At 43.4% G+C, this 14,937-nt stretch overlaps 1 protein-coding gene across 7 annotated transcripts in view; it reads left to right on the top strand.

Moving 5' to 3' along the window:
* Araf (A-Raf proto-oncogene, serine/threonine kinase) overlaps positions 1-14,937 on the top strand; it is a 74,696-nt gene that overhangs the window by 46,552 nt on the left and 13,207 nt on the right. For 3 of the 7 annotated variants that reach the window (XR_015646433.1, XR_015646432.1, XM_087600636.1), the window contains exons 1-10: positions 6,778-6,823; positions 8,124-8,279; positions 8,444-8,547; positions 9,552-9,654; positions 9,744-9,898; positions 10,016-10,114; positions 11,415-11,556; positions 11,655-11,682; positions 11,774-11,913; positions 12,010-12,212. Coding sequence is in view for 5 of the 7 variants with exons in the window: in XM_087600636.1 (XP_087456762.1) it covers positions 8,184-8,279; positions 8,444-8,547; positions 9,552-9,654; positions 9,744-9,898; positions 10,016-10,114; positions 11,415-11,556; positions 11,655-11,682; positions 11,774-11,913; positions 12,010-12,212 (1,070 nt within the window). In the remaining 2 variants the exon portion in view is untranslated. Of the gene's footprint in view, positions 1-6,773; positions 6,824-8,123; positions 8,280-8,443; positions 8,548-9,551; positions 9,655-9,743; positions 9,899-10,015; positions 10,990-11,414; positions 11,557-11,654; positions 11,683-11,773; positions 11,914-12,009; positions 12,213-14,937 lie in introns of those variants that run through there. The other 4 variants (XM_087600637.1, XM_087600635.1, NM_022532.2 and 1 more) reach the window with 3 other exon arrangements.

Here is a 14,937-nt window from a genome sequence, read left to right as displayed (position 1 = left end):
TGTATACATACCCAGTTTGTGAAGTTCTGTTATTACTAATAGAAAGATTAATATATATAAATAAATATATGAATAAATCTGTCCAAATATGATAAGAAATTCTCAAACCCAAGCCATAATAAAATATTACTGTACACTGAACAGAATGTCCAACATTTAAGTCAGATGTAAGTGGAAACAGGTGTACCACCACTTGAAACAGCTTAGTATTATGTAATAACTTTAAAGAGAGGCAGTCTCCATGAGGCAAAATGCAAATATATGTGCACCTAAGCTCAAGTGCCATCCATAAGGGTTAATGAGAGGTTTCTCCAAATATTTCAGTTTGGTATCCATATTTGAATTCCAGTAAATGTGAACAGTAGGAGTCAATTTCTAACACCCATGAACAAATAACAAATAATAATTTCATAAAAAAAAGATACTGAAACTACTCATAAAAATTAGCAAAGCCTCTACGTGTTTGCTGATCAGAAAAAATGACAGATAAATAACTCAATAGCTTTTCAGAAAGAGAATTTCTTTTTTTTAATCTTTATTAACTTGAGTATTTCTTATTTACATTTCGATTGTTTTTCCCTTTCCCGGTTTCCGGGTCAACATCCCCTTAATCCCTCCCCTTCCCCCATCTTCCCCCCATTACCGCCCTCCCCCCATTACTGCCCTCCCCCAACAATCATGTTCACTGGGGGTTCAGTCTTGGCAGGACCAAGGGCTTCTCCTTCCACTGGTGCTCTTACTAGGATATTCATTGCTACCTATGAGGTTGGAGCCCAGGGTCAGTTCATGTATAGTCTTTGGGTAGTGACTTAGTCCCTGGAAGCTCTGGTTGCTTGGCATTGTTGTACATATGGGGTCTCGAGCTCCTTCAAGCTCTTCCAGTCCTTTCTCTGATTCTTTCAACGGGGGTCCCGTTCTCAGTTCAGTGGTTTAATGATGGCATTCGCCTATGTATTTGCTGTATTCTGGCTGTATCTCTCAGGAGAGATTTACATCCAGTTCCTATCGGCCGGCACTTCTTTGCTTCATCCATCTTGTCTAATTGGGTGGCTGTATATGTATGGGCCACATGTGGGGCAGGCTCTGAATGGGTGTTCCTTCTGCCTCTGTTTTAATCTTTGCCTCCCTATTCCCTCCAAGGGTATTCTTGTTCCCCTTTTAAAGAAGGAGTGAAGCATTCACATTTTGATCATCCGTCTTGAGTTTCATTTGTTCTAGGCATCTAGGGTAATTCAAGCATTTGGGCTAATAGCCACTTATCAATGAGTGCATACCATGTGTGTTTTTCTGTGATTGGGTTACCTCACTCAGGATGATATTTTCCAGTTCCAACCATTTGCCTACGAATTTCATAAAGTCATTGTTTTTGATAGCTGAGTAATATTCCATTGTGTAGATGTACCACATTTTCTGTATCCATTCCTCTGTTGAAGAACATCTGAGTTCTTTCCATTTTCTGGCTATTATAAATAAGGCTGCTATGAACATAGTGGAGCATGTGTCTTTGTTATATGTTGGGGTATCTTTTGGGTATATGCCCAAGAGAGGTACAGCTGGATCCTCAGGCAGTTCAATGTCCAATTTTCTGAGGAACCTCCAGACTGATTTCCAGAGTGGTTGTACCAGTCTGCAATCCCACCAACAATGGAGGAATGTTCTTAGAAAGAGAATTTCTAATCAAATGCTAGGTCCTTGCTCATAGGATAAGATCCTAATTAGGATGAATCATCAAGTCACCTAAGACCAACAGACACACTCTAACCTGCTGCCAAGGGTCTTAAATTCTTGCTGGGATTTGCTGCCCCAGCTGCTGAGGGTGATGTGAGCAAACAATCCTCAGATGTCAATCCCTTTTGAGGTGGCTCAGTTGCCACAGGCATCCCTGTTCAAGGGTATACCTTTCCCAGTGCATCAACATTCATTAGTGGATCAGTGAGAGTCTCGTCTTTACCCAAGCTCAGAAAATACATGATCCAGAGATTTCTTCTGGGATCAGGAAAAAACTGATGTAAGGAGTGCATAACAAGTCAACTGGTTTCTTAGCTTTACCCTGCCCTCATCTTTCCATATGGATTGCTAGCAAGCTAACACCCTAATAAAGTCTGCATGACACTCCAGAGCCTGCTGCTTCCAGAAGTCACTGTACAATGCCAGTTTTCAATCTTGCTGCCTAAGCTATCAAGCTTTAATGCAATAACAAGCCAGGCATTCTCATGTTTGCCCCAGGTAGGAAGGTTGTGAGTTCAAGACCATCCTCCTGTATTTGCCTTCATATGTATGTTGTATGTTGCCCAGTCTTTTTCTTCTTTCCATGCATCCCTCCCTCCCTTTCTTCCTTGACACAGGGTTTCCTTATGTAATTTTGTTTGGCCTGAAATTTGCTGTGTAGATAAAGCTGGCCTCAAATGCACAAATAACCACCTGCATCTGCCATCTCTTTTTTTTTTTCTTAAACAGATACTACCCATATCAATGAAGGACCCACTCTTATGGTCTCACTTAACTTTTTAAAGGTCTTCTATCTAGGGCTGAGGAGAAAGCTCCTAGGATAGAGTGCTCCCCTAGCATGTGGGAAACCCTGGCACAGTACTCAGCTGTCGGCGCCAGCACCGACACGGTACGGAGAATCGGGTGAAAGCCTACAGGATGAAAGAAACACACACACACACACACACACACACACACACACACACAGGTTATCGTGTCAAGCCAGGAGAGAAGGAGAGGAAGAGAGGAAGAGAGGAAGAGAGGAAGAGAGAGAGAGAGAGAGAGAGAGAGACAGACAGACAGACAGACAGACAGACAGACAGAGGAAGAGTGGAAGAGCGGAAGGAAGAGTGAGAGTGAGGAAGAAGAGTGAGAGTCTCCCGTAGCTTTATTCACCACTTATATACCCAAGTCTCCAGGTAGAAAATAACTGGGAAGCACAGTGGGAAACCCTGGCTCGTGACTACCTGGCTGGTGACTTCGGTAACAAAAGACCGCCTAGGAGACCCGAATTAATTAGGGAGAAATGCGAGAAGATCAACCTAAATCTCAAGGATAAAGGCTGAGGAAGCAAAAGGCAGAAGTAAATTGACCACCACCCAGGTGTGGTCCAGGTGTGTCAGTTCCACATGCATCAGCCGGGCTCAGCAGAGGTCATGCAGTGGAGACACTGGGTGTTTACTACTTGGTCTTTTCTTCCTGTGCCGTAAATACGTGGGAGAGGCCTCTGTCCAATAATCCCATGACTTCTTAACTGTGGCCACACAGTTACAAAGCGGCCAGGCCCAAATCCAATATGGCTCACTACACTCAGCATTGTAAACTTAGTGTGATTTCCCAAGCCTGTAATCTCAACATTCAGGAGTTGGAGGTAAGAGGATCAAAAGTTCAACGTTATTCTCAGGAAATGTTGTGGAGTATCCATCAGAGAATATTGCTCAGACATAGCTTTAAGCCAATAGAAAGGCAAGGAAATCCAAGATAATTGTACCTGGACATGCTTGACTTCTGATAAGAACCCCATAAAAGAAAGATGGGATGTAGACAAGAGGGCAGTGGAGGCATGAGAGATAGCTCAGCAGGCAAGAGAGCACTTGCTGCTCTTCCAGTTTGGTTTCTACATTTGCCTACATTTGATAGCTCACCTTTAGTTCCAATTCCAGGGGATCCAATGTCATTGTCTGACTTCTGCAGGAACCTGCGCGCTACACACACACACACACACACACACACACACACACACACACACACACACCACAAGGTGGGGAGAAATAAAAGAAAATCTTTTTTAAAAGTGAGAACAAAGTAGTGGTTCAGACACTATATAACTCATCCTGGGCCAGGGGGAATGACTCAGTGAAATACTTGCCATGCAGTCATGAAGACCTGAGGATAAAAGCCAGCAGCAGTGTATGTCTGTGGTCCCAGTGCTGAGAAGGTGGAAATAGGCAGATCCCTGGAGTTCACTGGCCAGCCAGTCTAATGGAAAAAGGTGAGTTCCGGGTTCAGTGAGAGAAACTGTCCAAAAACTACAGTGGAGACGAGTTGAGACATCCCAGGCCAATCTCTGGCTTCCACACATACATGCACATGAACTTGCATACACATGTGCATATACCCACACAAACATGTATATTAGAATCCACCATTATCTTTTATACATGTGAGTTCATGAGTGTCCAGCTGTATATATGTGTACATGTATATAAAAACAAGAGGTCAACCAGTACCCTTCTTCAGGTGCCATCAACTTTGTTTACTATGATTATTACTACTATTATTATTTTGTGCATGCATGATGGCGGTACACAAGTGCTATAGTATATATGTGGTTAAAAGACACCTTTGTGGAGTCAGTTTTTCTTTCTATCTTTTTGTGGGTTCCAGTGATCAAGCTTAGGTTATCTGGTCTGCAGCACAAGCACCTGTAACCACTGAATCATCCTGCTAGATAGACTTCACCTTGTTTGTTCAGACAGAGCCTCTTCATTGTCTTGGAGCTCATTGATTCAGCTAGACTTGCTGGCTGCCAGTCTCAGGGTTCTTGGTGTTTCCTCCTCTCACTGTGATTACACACTTGGTTTATTTTTATGTGGGAAGTACCTGAGTACTTACCTCATGCTTATGAAACACTTATTTTACCAACTTGAGCCATCTCCCTAGCACCCAATAACTCATTTTGAAGAGCATGAACTAATCCACTGCTGCAAGAACTAATCTAGTCTTGCACGAAAGATGTCAATCCCTCTGAATGGTCCCACCTATTAGTATCCATGCATTATAACCAAAATTCCACCATGAATTTTGACAAGGATAGACCACATCCACACCATTGTAATGTCCTCTCTACTCTTCCCCCAAATGACAACTAGTTTGATTTCTTTCACTGTAGACTGTTTTTTCCTGGCTTAGCATTCCATTGAAAACTGTAGGATTACCCTTTGTGTCTGGGTTTTCTTTTAAACTTAGGTCTAGGAAATTCATCTATGCTGTTCTATAGTTGTGATTGTTGAATGGCATTCTATTATGTGATCACTGTCATAGTTCATGGTCAATTCTTTTGTTGGATACCAAGACTGTTTCTAGTTTGTTTTTTTTTTTTTTAGTTTTTACTTTTGCTAATATGAATAAAGATCATCTGAATATGTACATATATGTTTTAGTGTGAATATATAACATGCTGTGGTTAGCTCACCACAGTCAATTTGGGGCTTCTCTTAGCTCTGGTTCAGTGATGTCATATTGGTAGTTTGAAATAGCCACTGTAGGAATCTTTATACCACAACTACCAAATGTTGCAAATTACAACTGTTTTCTTCCTGAAAAGCTGGTTGTTAACATTTACCAGCATACCATGTTTTCATTTCTCTAGAGTAAACACTTAGAAATGATGTTGTTGGACTGTATGATTGATATTCAAATTATTTCTTGTTCTGTTTTTGCAGAGAATTTAAAGAAAGAACTCTTATCTTTTTTTATAGAACCAACAGACTCAACCCAGCACAAACAGGTTCTCAAAATAACCACTAGCTTGTTTTGAAGTAAGAAAACGTGACAGCACCATTTGGGACACAGATTTTCTCTTAAATTCATCTAGTAGTCAGGGTGGCCATCTGTTAACTTTATCCAAAGGAAAACCAAGACTCATATCTTATGAAAAAGAAGTAATAACTTTGAGCTGGACACATAGAGGAAGTTCACATCAGACAGGGAGATAGGGGTGTTGGTATATTTGAAAGTGATGATTTTAAGACTTTTAACGAAAAATTTCTGTGGTTGTAAAACTGGCAAGAGACCACCATAGTCTTGGGAATTGCTGGGAATTTAACTCAGGGCTTTGTGGTTCATTCTCCTAATGAGCTACAACCCTAGAGCCAGACTAAGCTTTTAAGGAGGATTTACATGTATCTCAAATGGACAGAGAAAATCCAAGGAAAAGAATGTAGGTACATACATATGTACGTACGTGTGTGTGTGTGTGTGTGTGTGTGTGTGTGTGTGTGTGTGTGTGTGTGTGTGCGCGCGCGCGCGTGCGCGCGCCCGCGCGGGTATGCCTTTTCTTATTCTGATGCCTGGGTAAGTTCAATTTAAGAATTATATTCATTCTAAAATATGTCACAAATGGCTGCCACAGTATTGCATTCCAGAACAACACTCCCTTCTTCACCTAGCCAGCTGTGGTCTGTTTTACAAATTTCTCAACCCCTTTCCTGGGCAAGCCTCCTTCCCTACAGTCAGACCTTCAGCATGGATCCGCTAATTAGCAAACGTTATGACTACAGTCTCCTAGAGCTGGTAAATACCTAACGTCATTTAGTCTGAGTCCACCCTGTTTTAAATACCATCAAACTAAGTAAGATATATGAAGAGTCCTTTAAAATATGCTTTACAGTACTGGCCAAAGTGTATTTAAGTGTTTCTCTTGCTCATATTCTTAAACCTTTAAGATCAATCTCAAATGACCAGAAAATACAAAACTGAAATGGAGTAGTGCCTCCAACACTCACACCAAAAAAGGACAAGCTTCTTTATTGTGTGGCACTATAAGGGTTAAAGTCCTTAACACGCAGTTGTTGCCCCTGAGTGCGCCTGCGCGCCAATCAGGACAAGCGAATTTGCCCTAGAGACTGCCATTTGAGCCCACCCCTCCTAATCCGGAACACGACCCACATTCCGCTGGTCTAGTCTTGATGGGCATGATCTTAATCCAATAAAAATGGAGGGACGAGTCCTGGAGAGCCAATAGCAGAAAGCCAAGGTACGGTGGCGGTGGACTGAGAGGAAACAAGAAGACAAGCCCAAGATGGAGGCGGTGGTGGCGGTAGCGGTGTGACAGGTGAGGGCAGGCCCGGTAGGGTTCGGGCTTTGGAGCAGCTGCGGGACCCGGGTATGAAATCCGAACCAAAAGCTCAGCTCCACGATGCTTCCATCTGAATCTCAGCGTTCTCCCGCTTGGAACCAAAGGAGTGGTTTGACCCGGGCGAGACCGTCGTCATCGACCGTGGGAGTGGATGGAGGAGTCGGCCTGCAGGCTGCAGTGGTGGTTTTGCTTGCTGCGAATGGCAGTCCGCCTGCACAGAGCTTGAGGCCTTTGGGGAGGGCGGGATCGAGCCAAATTGGGTCTGGGGTCTGGGGCTTGGGTGCAAAATTCCAAGGTGAACTCTTAATCCTTAAAATGTCTGATGACGTTTCCTCACAACGCCCAGGAGATGCAGCTCTCTCCCATGGTTTCTTATTGTCCTTAATATTCTACGCCACTTAGGGAAATCACCCCATTATCCCTAGTTCACCCCAATCTCTTTCCATGATTTCTTAGTGCGTTTACACCAGTAATCTGTTGACCCCACAGTAATTATCAGGAACAGTCTTTGGAAACCCTCTCCCCAACCTTACCTCCATTTTCCTCCCCTGGATACCATCGTCTTCTTTTTCCTCATGATAGTGTTTTCTGATGAGCCATCATTGCCACTGCATTTGATTTAGTATATGATATGGTCTGTTATCCAGCTATTTTTCACAGTCCGTAGTGAATCCTATTACGTCTCTTTAGTGTTTGGTGAACCTCTGTGAACTTATCACAGAGTCTGTTGACCTCTATTAGCTATCAGACAGTACCTTTGATTCTACCATCAGCCTTACAGCTCAGTGCTTTGGAATGGCCATAGTGCCTTTTAAGGTCATTGATACAGTCTTCATTTCCTCCATCTAAGACAAGGTCTGATGATCCTCCATTTTCCTGTCCCCCATCTGTGACTCCTTTCCTTATAGTGTCTGATCACCCATTCTCTCAAGCTAAGACAGCCTGTTCATTGCCATTGTGTACCTGAGACCTGCAGTCCTCAATGCAGTACATACTGACTTCCCCATTAGTCTCTAGAAGAGTCTTGTGCTCTGCACCGTCTAGAACAGTGTGCACTGTCTGCTCACTGCAGTGCGTCTCAGACCTTGGTGCTCGACTGTGAGATAAGCAATAGGAGATTCTCAGCAGAAAAGGGTTAGTGTCATTGCACTATTTCATAAAAACTGGGATTCAGGGAGCCTTGGGAGCTTAGAGATGGAATTTTATATGTCCTCTACCACTCTGCTTTCAGGCTGTCATTACTAGACCTCTGAATTTTTCCTTTGCCCTCTGCTAGGAGGCCTATGGCACCTGCCCAGTCCTACCTCAGCCCATCTTGAAAAAATCCTTAGACAACATGGAACCACCACGAGGCCCTCCTGCTAGTGGGGCTGAGCCATCTCGGGCAGTTGGCACTGTCAAAGTGTACCTGCCTAACAAGCAACGCACAGTGGTGAGTCACTCAGACAGTATTGGCAGGGGTTCCAGATGGTCCTAGTTGTAGTCTGGGATCAGAAGGGTGATAAGGGGTAGGGTAATGGCTACTGCAGAGGGAAGGAATAATTGGCTAGGGTAACTGTTGGGTACTGAAGACCCCCAACCTCTGTACACACACAGGTGACTGTCCGGGATGGCATGAGTGTCTATGACTCTTTGGACAAGGCCCTCAAGGTGCGGGGTCTCAATCAGGACTGCTGTGTGGTCTACAGACTCATCAAAGGGTAAGTATGGAAACCCCATGCCATCCACTGTGTCCCTACATACCTCCCTTCTTCAGTGTCATTCCTCCTTGTTTGTCTTGAAGTCTTCCACTATTTGAGGTAACCCAGGTGACATCTTCTGTTTCCCTTCATTGACCTTTGGAAGGTCTGCAATTCACTATCCACTTAGCCCTCAAGTCCTCAATCTGTCACCTTCCAGAGTTTATCTGTTTTGTTCTTTCACAATTTACCTGTTTCAGTGTCTCATCAGCTCCCTTCTCTGGTGCTAGCTTACTACTCCTGAGATATAGTTTCCTTTGCCTCTTACTGCATGGTTAGGATCATGGATTAGATCTGGGAGTGGTGGGTATACCTGTGACTCTAGTGCTTGGGCAGTTCACCTAATGGCTCGAGCCAGTTTCTTTTGTCTATAAATTGGCAGTAAGAATAGTGATTAACTTTATTTTTTATTTGAAATTTTACCCTTTTTATGTGTATGAGTGATTTAACTGCATGTATATGTACTGTGTATGTTCCTCATGCCTATAGAGGCCAGAAGAAGGTTCAAGATCCCACAGGAGTTATTCATGGATGGTTGTGAGTTACCATGTGAGTGCTGGGAACTGAACCCAGGTCCTCTGAAAGAGAAGCAAATATTCTTTTTTTAAAAAAGATTTATTTATTTTATGTATATGAGTACACTGTAGCTGTCTTCAGACACACCAGAAGAGGGGATCGGATCCCATTTCAGATGGCTGTGAGCCACCATGTGGTTGCTGGGAATTGCACTCAGGACCTCTGGAAGAGCAGTCAGTGTTCTTAAACACTGAGCCATCTCTCCAGCCCGAGAAGCAAGTATTCTTAACTGCTGAGCCATCTCTCCAGCCCAAATGTGACTAACTTAGTGAGAATTAAACATGTGAGAAAATAGTTCGTGGAGTGGACTGAGAGGAACTTTTGGAACTTCCCTGTCTACTATGGCCCCAGTCCACCATCACTCTCATTCTCTTCCATACTTCTTGCAGAAGAAAGACAGTCACTGCCTGGGACACAGCCATTGCACCTCTGGATGGCGAGGAGCTCATTGTGGAGGTCCTGGAAGATGTGCCACTGACCATGCACAATTTTGTAAGTCTAATGGGGATGGTGGGGGAGGCCACAGTGTGGACAGAGAGGGCCCTCAGTCAGGCCTGCACTTCCCTGCTTTGTGGCTGCAGGTACGGAAGACATTCTTCAGTTTGGCCTTCTGTGACTTCTGCCTTAAGTTTCTGTTCCACGGCTTTCGCTGCCAAACCTGTGGCTACAAGTTCCACCAGCATTGTTCCTCCAAGGTCCCCACGGTCTGCGTTGACATGAGTACCAACCGCCGACAGTGAGCCCAGCCTGGGGTGGCTTGAGGGATGGGGAGGTCAGAAGCCCAAGTACAGGGGCTTACAGTCAGACAGCCTATACTCACAGCCTTCTTGTTTTACACCTTTATGTCCTCAAGGTTCTACCACAGCATCCAGGATTTGTCTGGAGGCTCCAGGCAGCAGGAGGTTCCCTCAAATCTCTCTGTGAATGAGCTGCTAACCCCCCAGGGTCCCAGGTAGGGATGTCGTAGATGAAAGGCCAGGGGCCAGTGAAAGAAGGATTGGAGGACCCTGACAGATTATAGTTTCGTTTATTTGTTTACGTGATAAATACTATTGAGTACCTACAAGTATTGAATAAGGGCATGGGACTGTGGGATCATTGGTAAGGCACCTGGTCACTCCAGGTTTCATTCTTTTCATCTGGGAAGAGGGGATGAGACTTTTTCATAGTGGGTTCTGAAGAGGATTAAGAGTTGAGATATTTGCAATGCTTAAAACAAGATCTGATGTAGAGTGAATAACGATTCATATTAATTACAAGTGTATATATAAAAACGTCTAGTTTGTTCATTTCTTCCAGTATAACCACACCCCAGTCTTTTCTCTTTGAAATAAATGTTGCTGTATCAGAAAGAACTTTTATTTCACTTATGTTGGATATGATAGCATATAGTTTTACATAATATATAAAAAGTAAGGTTAACGTATTATTATTTGTAGTTTTGAGTGTATTGTGTTGATTTACCTGTGAATTTAATCTCAGAATGGTGAAAGTAACAGAAGAATGTTTTTCTGTAAGGTATAATTCATGGGAGGTGGAGGCAAGACGATCAATAGTTCAAGGCTACCCTCCACTAAGTAGCAAGTTCAAGGCCAGCCTGGGCTACATGAGACTGTCTTAAAACAGTAAAAAAGTTTTTTTGTATCGTGATATATGTATAATCTTTATATGTTGTGTGTAATGTGTATTACATAATATGATAATATGTGTATTGAAAACGTTGCCATTTTAATATAGGTAATGCTCATTATTATAAAATAAATAATATATTTGAAAAATACATGTCATTATGATATGTAATAAAAAGTCATATCTTACCCTTTCTCCAACTATCTTTGTCCTTCATTGTTCCTTCTTTAGACCTTTCCCCCTATGTCGCCCTTTCTGAGAACCCACTCCTGATCCCCCAGGGACACTTTCTACCTCCTTACTTCAGTTTATTTTCCTCTTTTTGTGCCTATCACTAACAGGCACATTATATATGGTTTTTTTTTAATTCTTCTACCTCTGCTAAAAATAACTACAAGGGCAAGAGCTTTTTATTTGTGGTATCCACAGTTTGATCTCCTCTGTTTAGAGTTGAATCTGGCACACAGGAGGCACTCAGTAAATGTTTCTTGAGCAGATGATTACTGGTATGATCAACAGACATGTACTGTTTATGAGCTAAACGCACATTCAGGGTGGTGGAGTTGGGCTTTCTTTGCTTTCTAGTTCCTTCTGCAGCAATTTTACAGCTTTTTCTCTATTAGTCCCTTTACCCAGCAACGTGACCAGGAGCACTTCTCCTTCCCTGCCCCTGCCAATCCCCCACTGCAGCGCATCCGCTCCACATCTACTCCTAACGTCCACATGGTCAGCACCACAGCTCCCATGGACTCCAGCCTCATGCAGGTGGGTGTCAAGGAGGTGACAGTGGGGAGCATGGAGCATTGCTTAGCCATTACTATTGCCATATCCTCACTTTAACTTCTGCTCCCACCTCCTTCCAGTTTACTGCTCAGAGCTTCAGCACCGATGGTGAGAGAATCCCTACCCCTTTCTGCACCCTGAGCTCTCTCTGCCCCACTGCCCCACTTGCCTCCACTCACAGCATTCTGTACAACCACAGCTGCTGGTAGAGGTGGTGATGGAGCTCCTCGGGGTAGCCCTAGCCCAGCTAGTGTGTCTTCAGGGAGGAAGTCCCCACATTCCAAGTTACCTGCAGAACAGCGGGAACGGAAGTCCTTGGCAGATGAAAAGAAAAAAGTGGTATGCCATAGGAAATCCTTGGGGGCCACCACAGCCTGAGTACTATAACTGAGGGTTGTGGGTAGGCCCCTCTGATGCCACCCATCTGGCCTACAGAAGAACCTGGGGTACCGGGACTCAGGCTATTACTGGGAGGTGCCACCCAGTGAGGTACAGCTGTTGAAGAGGATCGGGACAGGCTCTTTTGGCACTGTGTTTCGGGGGCGTTGGCATGGCGATGTAGCTGTGAAAGTGCTCAAGGTGGCCCAACCTACCGCTGAGCAGGCCCAGGCCTTCAAGAATGAGATGCAGGTGCTCAGGTGAGGTCACTATGTGTGTAAGTGGGACAGATGGTGGCAGGCAGCATTTAGTGTTTGGGAAAAAGCCATGCTGGGGTATTTCCTGGGTGTCTACTATATTTGTGCCATGTTGGAAGCAGATTTAGGCTCAATTTCTCTCTAAGAGATGACTCTTTCCCTCTGAGCAATAGGCTGATGATGAGGACGATGATGATGTTTCTTTGGATTGACATTGCTATTGGCTGGCTGTGAACAAGTCTAGCCATAGGCCATTGTCATGATTATTTAACACATGAAGATGTTATGTAATTCCAGCTCCAGGAGGGCTCACATCTGTCCTTTTCCTTTTGCTGAATCACTATTATATTTATTGTGTTGTAGGCTTGTTAATTATAGTTTGTTTGATGCAAAGAACAATATTAATTATAATCATATTCTACAGTCCAGTTGTGTAGTTATTATAATTGCTATAATTAAGGTATAATCAACACTATATTCATTCACACTGAGAAAACCAGGGTGGCAGCCTTTTAGCCACTACAGTTATTATGTAGCATAGTACTTTGTGCTTTTATTTTATATAAGCAAGGCTGTATAGGGTGTGTGTGTGTGTGTGTGTGTGTGTGTGTGTGTAAAAGTAACCTAGGGCTTTACCATACTAAACATATGTTCTACCACTGAACTATACTCCCTGTCATCCGGAAAGTATAATTTCTGACAATCTGAGGATACATACATGGGCTTCTTCCCTCTATCAGATAAACACAATGGATGCCACAATAAGAGAACTTATTCTCAGCTCATCTCTGTAAAGTTTGATGATTTGAGTATGCAATAAATTGCACTCTTTATTTTATCTACTGGCTTCCTACTATTAAGAATCTTGCCCCTTCTTTTTCTTCTCGTTCTCCTCTTCCTCCTCCTTCATCACCTGTTTCTTCTTCTCTTCCTTGCTTTCCCCCAATAAACCCCTTTTCTTGTGGAAAAAAAAAGAATCTTTATGCTGCTGAGGTAGCTCAGCACCAAGCCTGACAACCTGGATCCATTCAGTCCTCGGGACCTATATGGTAGCAGGAGAGAACTGACTCCTGAAAGTTGTCCTCTGTTCTCCACATGTACACTATGGCAAACATGCTCTATATACACAGATAAATATATGCAAAGGAATCTTCATATTTGATGGGAAGATAGCTCCATCAGTAAAGTGCTTGCCATGTAAGTACTTGAGTTTGGATTCCCAGCACCTACATAAAAAGTAAAAAGCTGGGTGCAGTGGTGCATACCTGTAATCCTAGCACTGGGAAGGCAGAGACAAGAGTGGATCACTGGGGCTTAGCCAGTCTAGGTAATTGTTGAGGTCTAGGTTTAGTTAGAGATTTGGTCTCAAAATGAGGTGGAATGCAGTCAAGGGAGATAGATACCCAATATCAACCTCTGGTCTCTCTCTATCCATGCAGATGCACAGGTGAACACACAATCATGTATGTGTGCCACATACAAAACAATGCAGAGTGTGATTAAAGGATACACCTGACATTGACCTCTGGTCTCCATTTGTGTGCACAGATGCACATGCACACCTGTACATTAAGTCTGTCTGTCTTCCTCTCTTCCTCCCCTCCCCCCCACTGTCTGTCTTCCTCCCCTTCCCCCACCTCTCTCTCTCTCTCTCTCTCTCTCTCTCTCTCTCTCTCTCTCTCTCTCTCACACACACACACACACACACACACACACACACACACACACAGAGGAATCCCTATGCTGAGAATGATGGTACATGCCTATAATCTCAGTACTTGGGAGGCTGAGGCAGAAGGACCAAAAGTTTGAAACCAGAGCCGCTATGATAATGTAATAAAATACTTAACCATGCAAACATGAAGACCTGAGTTTGCTCTCTAGCACCCATGTAAAAGGCTGGGTATGGCAGCACAGGCTTACAAGCTCAGCACTGGAGAAACACAGATAGGAAGATTCCAGGGGCTTGTCAGCCAGCCAGTCTAGACTAATTGGCATGCCCTAGGTCTGAGTGAAAAATCTCTGCCTCAGAACAGTTGCTAAGATAAGTAAATATATAAACAAAGCCAGTAGCTCCTGGAAACAATATCCTAGGTTGACCTCTGGACTTCACTTAAATCTGCATATACTTGTACTAACACATACATGTATATTTTCACACTCACAAATACACAGATTGTTCAAATGATCTGGGTTATATGATGAAACCTAGTCTCAAAAATTTTTTTTTGCATCTGTGTAGCAGTGTGGTAGTACATGTCTGTACTCTTAGAACTTGGCAGTCTGAGGCATGAGGATCAGGAATTTGAAGCCAGTTTGTGATACATGAACTCTGTTTCAAAAACCAAAACTAATCCTTGTGTATAATCTCAGTGGTAGAGCATATGCTTAGCCTATGTTCTATCTCAAGTATCAAAATGAGATGGGAATGTCCTGGTGTTTTGTTGTCTTCTGTGATCTAAGTATCATCCCTGTTTGCTTTTGTGTATTCAAACTGTGGTTAATACTCATATGAAAGAATGTGGTTTTCTCATAAACTATATTAAAGAGGTTTCTGTACATGACAGTTTCCATGAGGTAGACCCAGGTAACCAGAAACAAACTGGAAGTTTCAGAGTGTTTACTGTTTGTTCAGCTTCACCCTTTGTAACATCCTCATAAAGCAGCTGCTGTAATGATGATAGTTGTATGGTTTGGGAACAAGAGGACCAAAGCGGTTAGAAGTTCT

Source organism: Rattus norvegicus, chromosome X, assembly GCF_021556685.1.
Source record: "Rattus norvegicus strain SHRSP/BbbUtx chromosome X, alternate assembly SHRSP_T2T, whole genome shotgun sequence".
Taxonomy (NCBI): Eukaryota; Metazoa; Chordata; class Mammalia; order Rodentia; family Muridae; genus Rattus; species Rattus norvegicus.
Note: the sequence above shows the minus strand (reverse complement) of the source record. Positions and strands in the feature narration are given on the sequence as shown.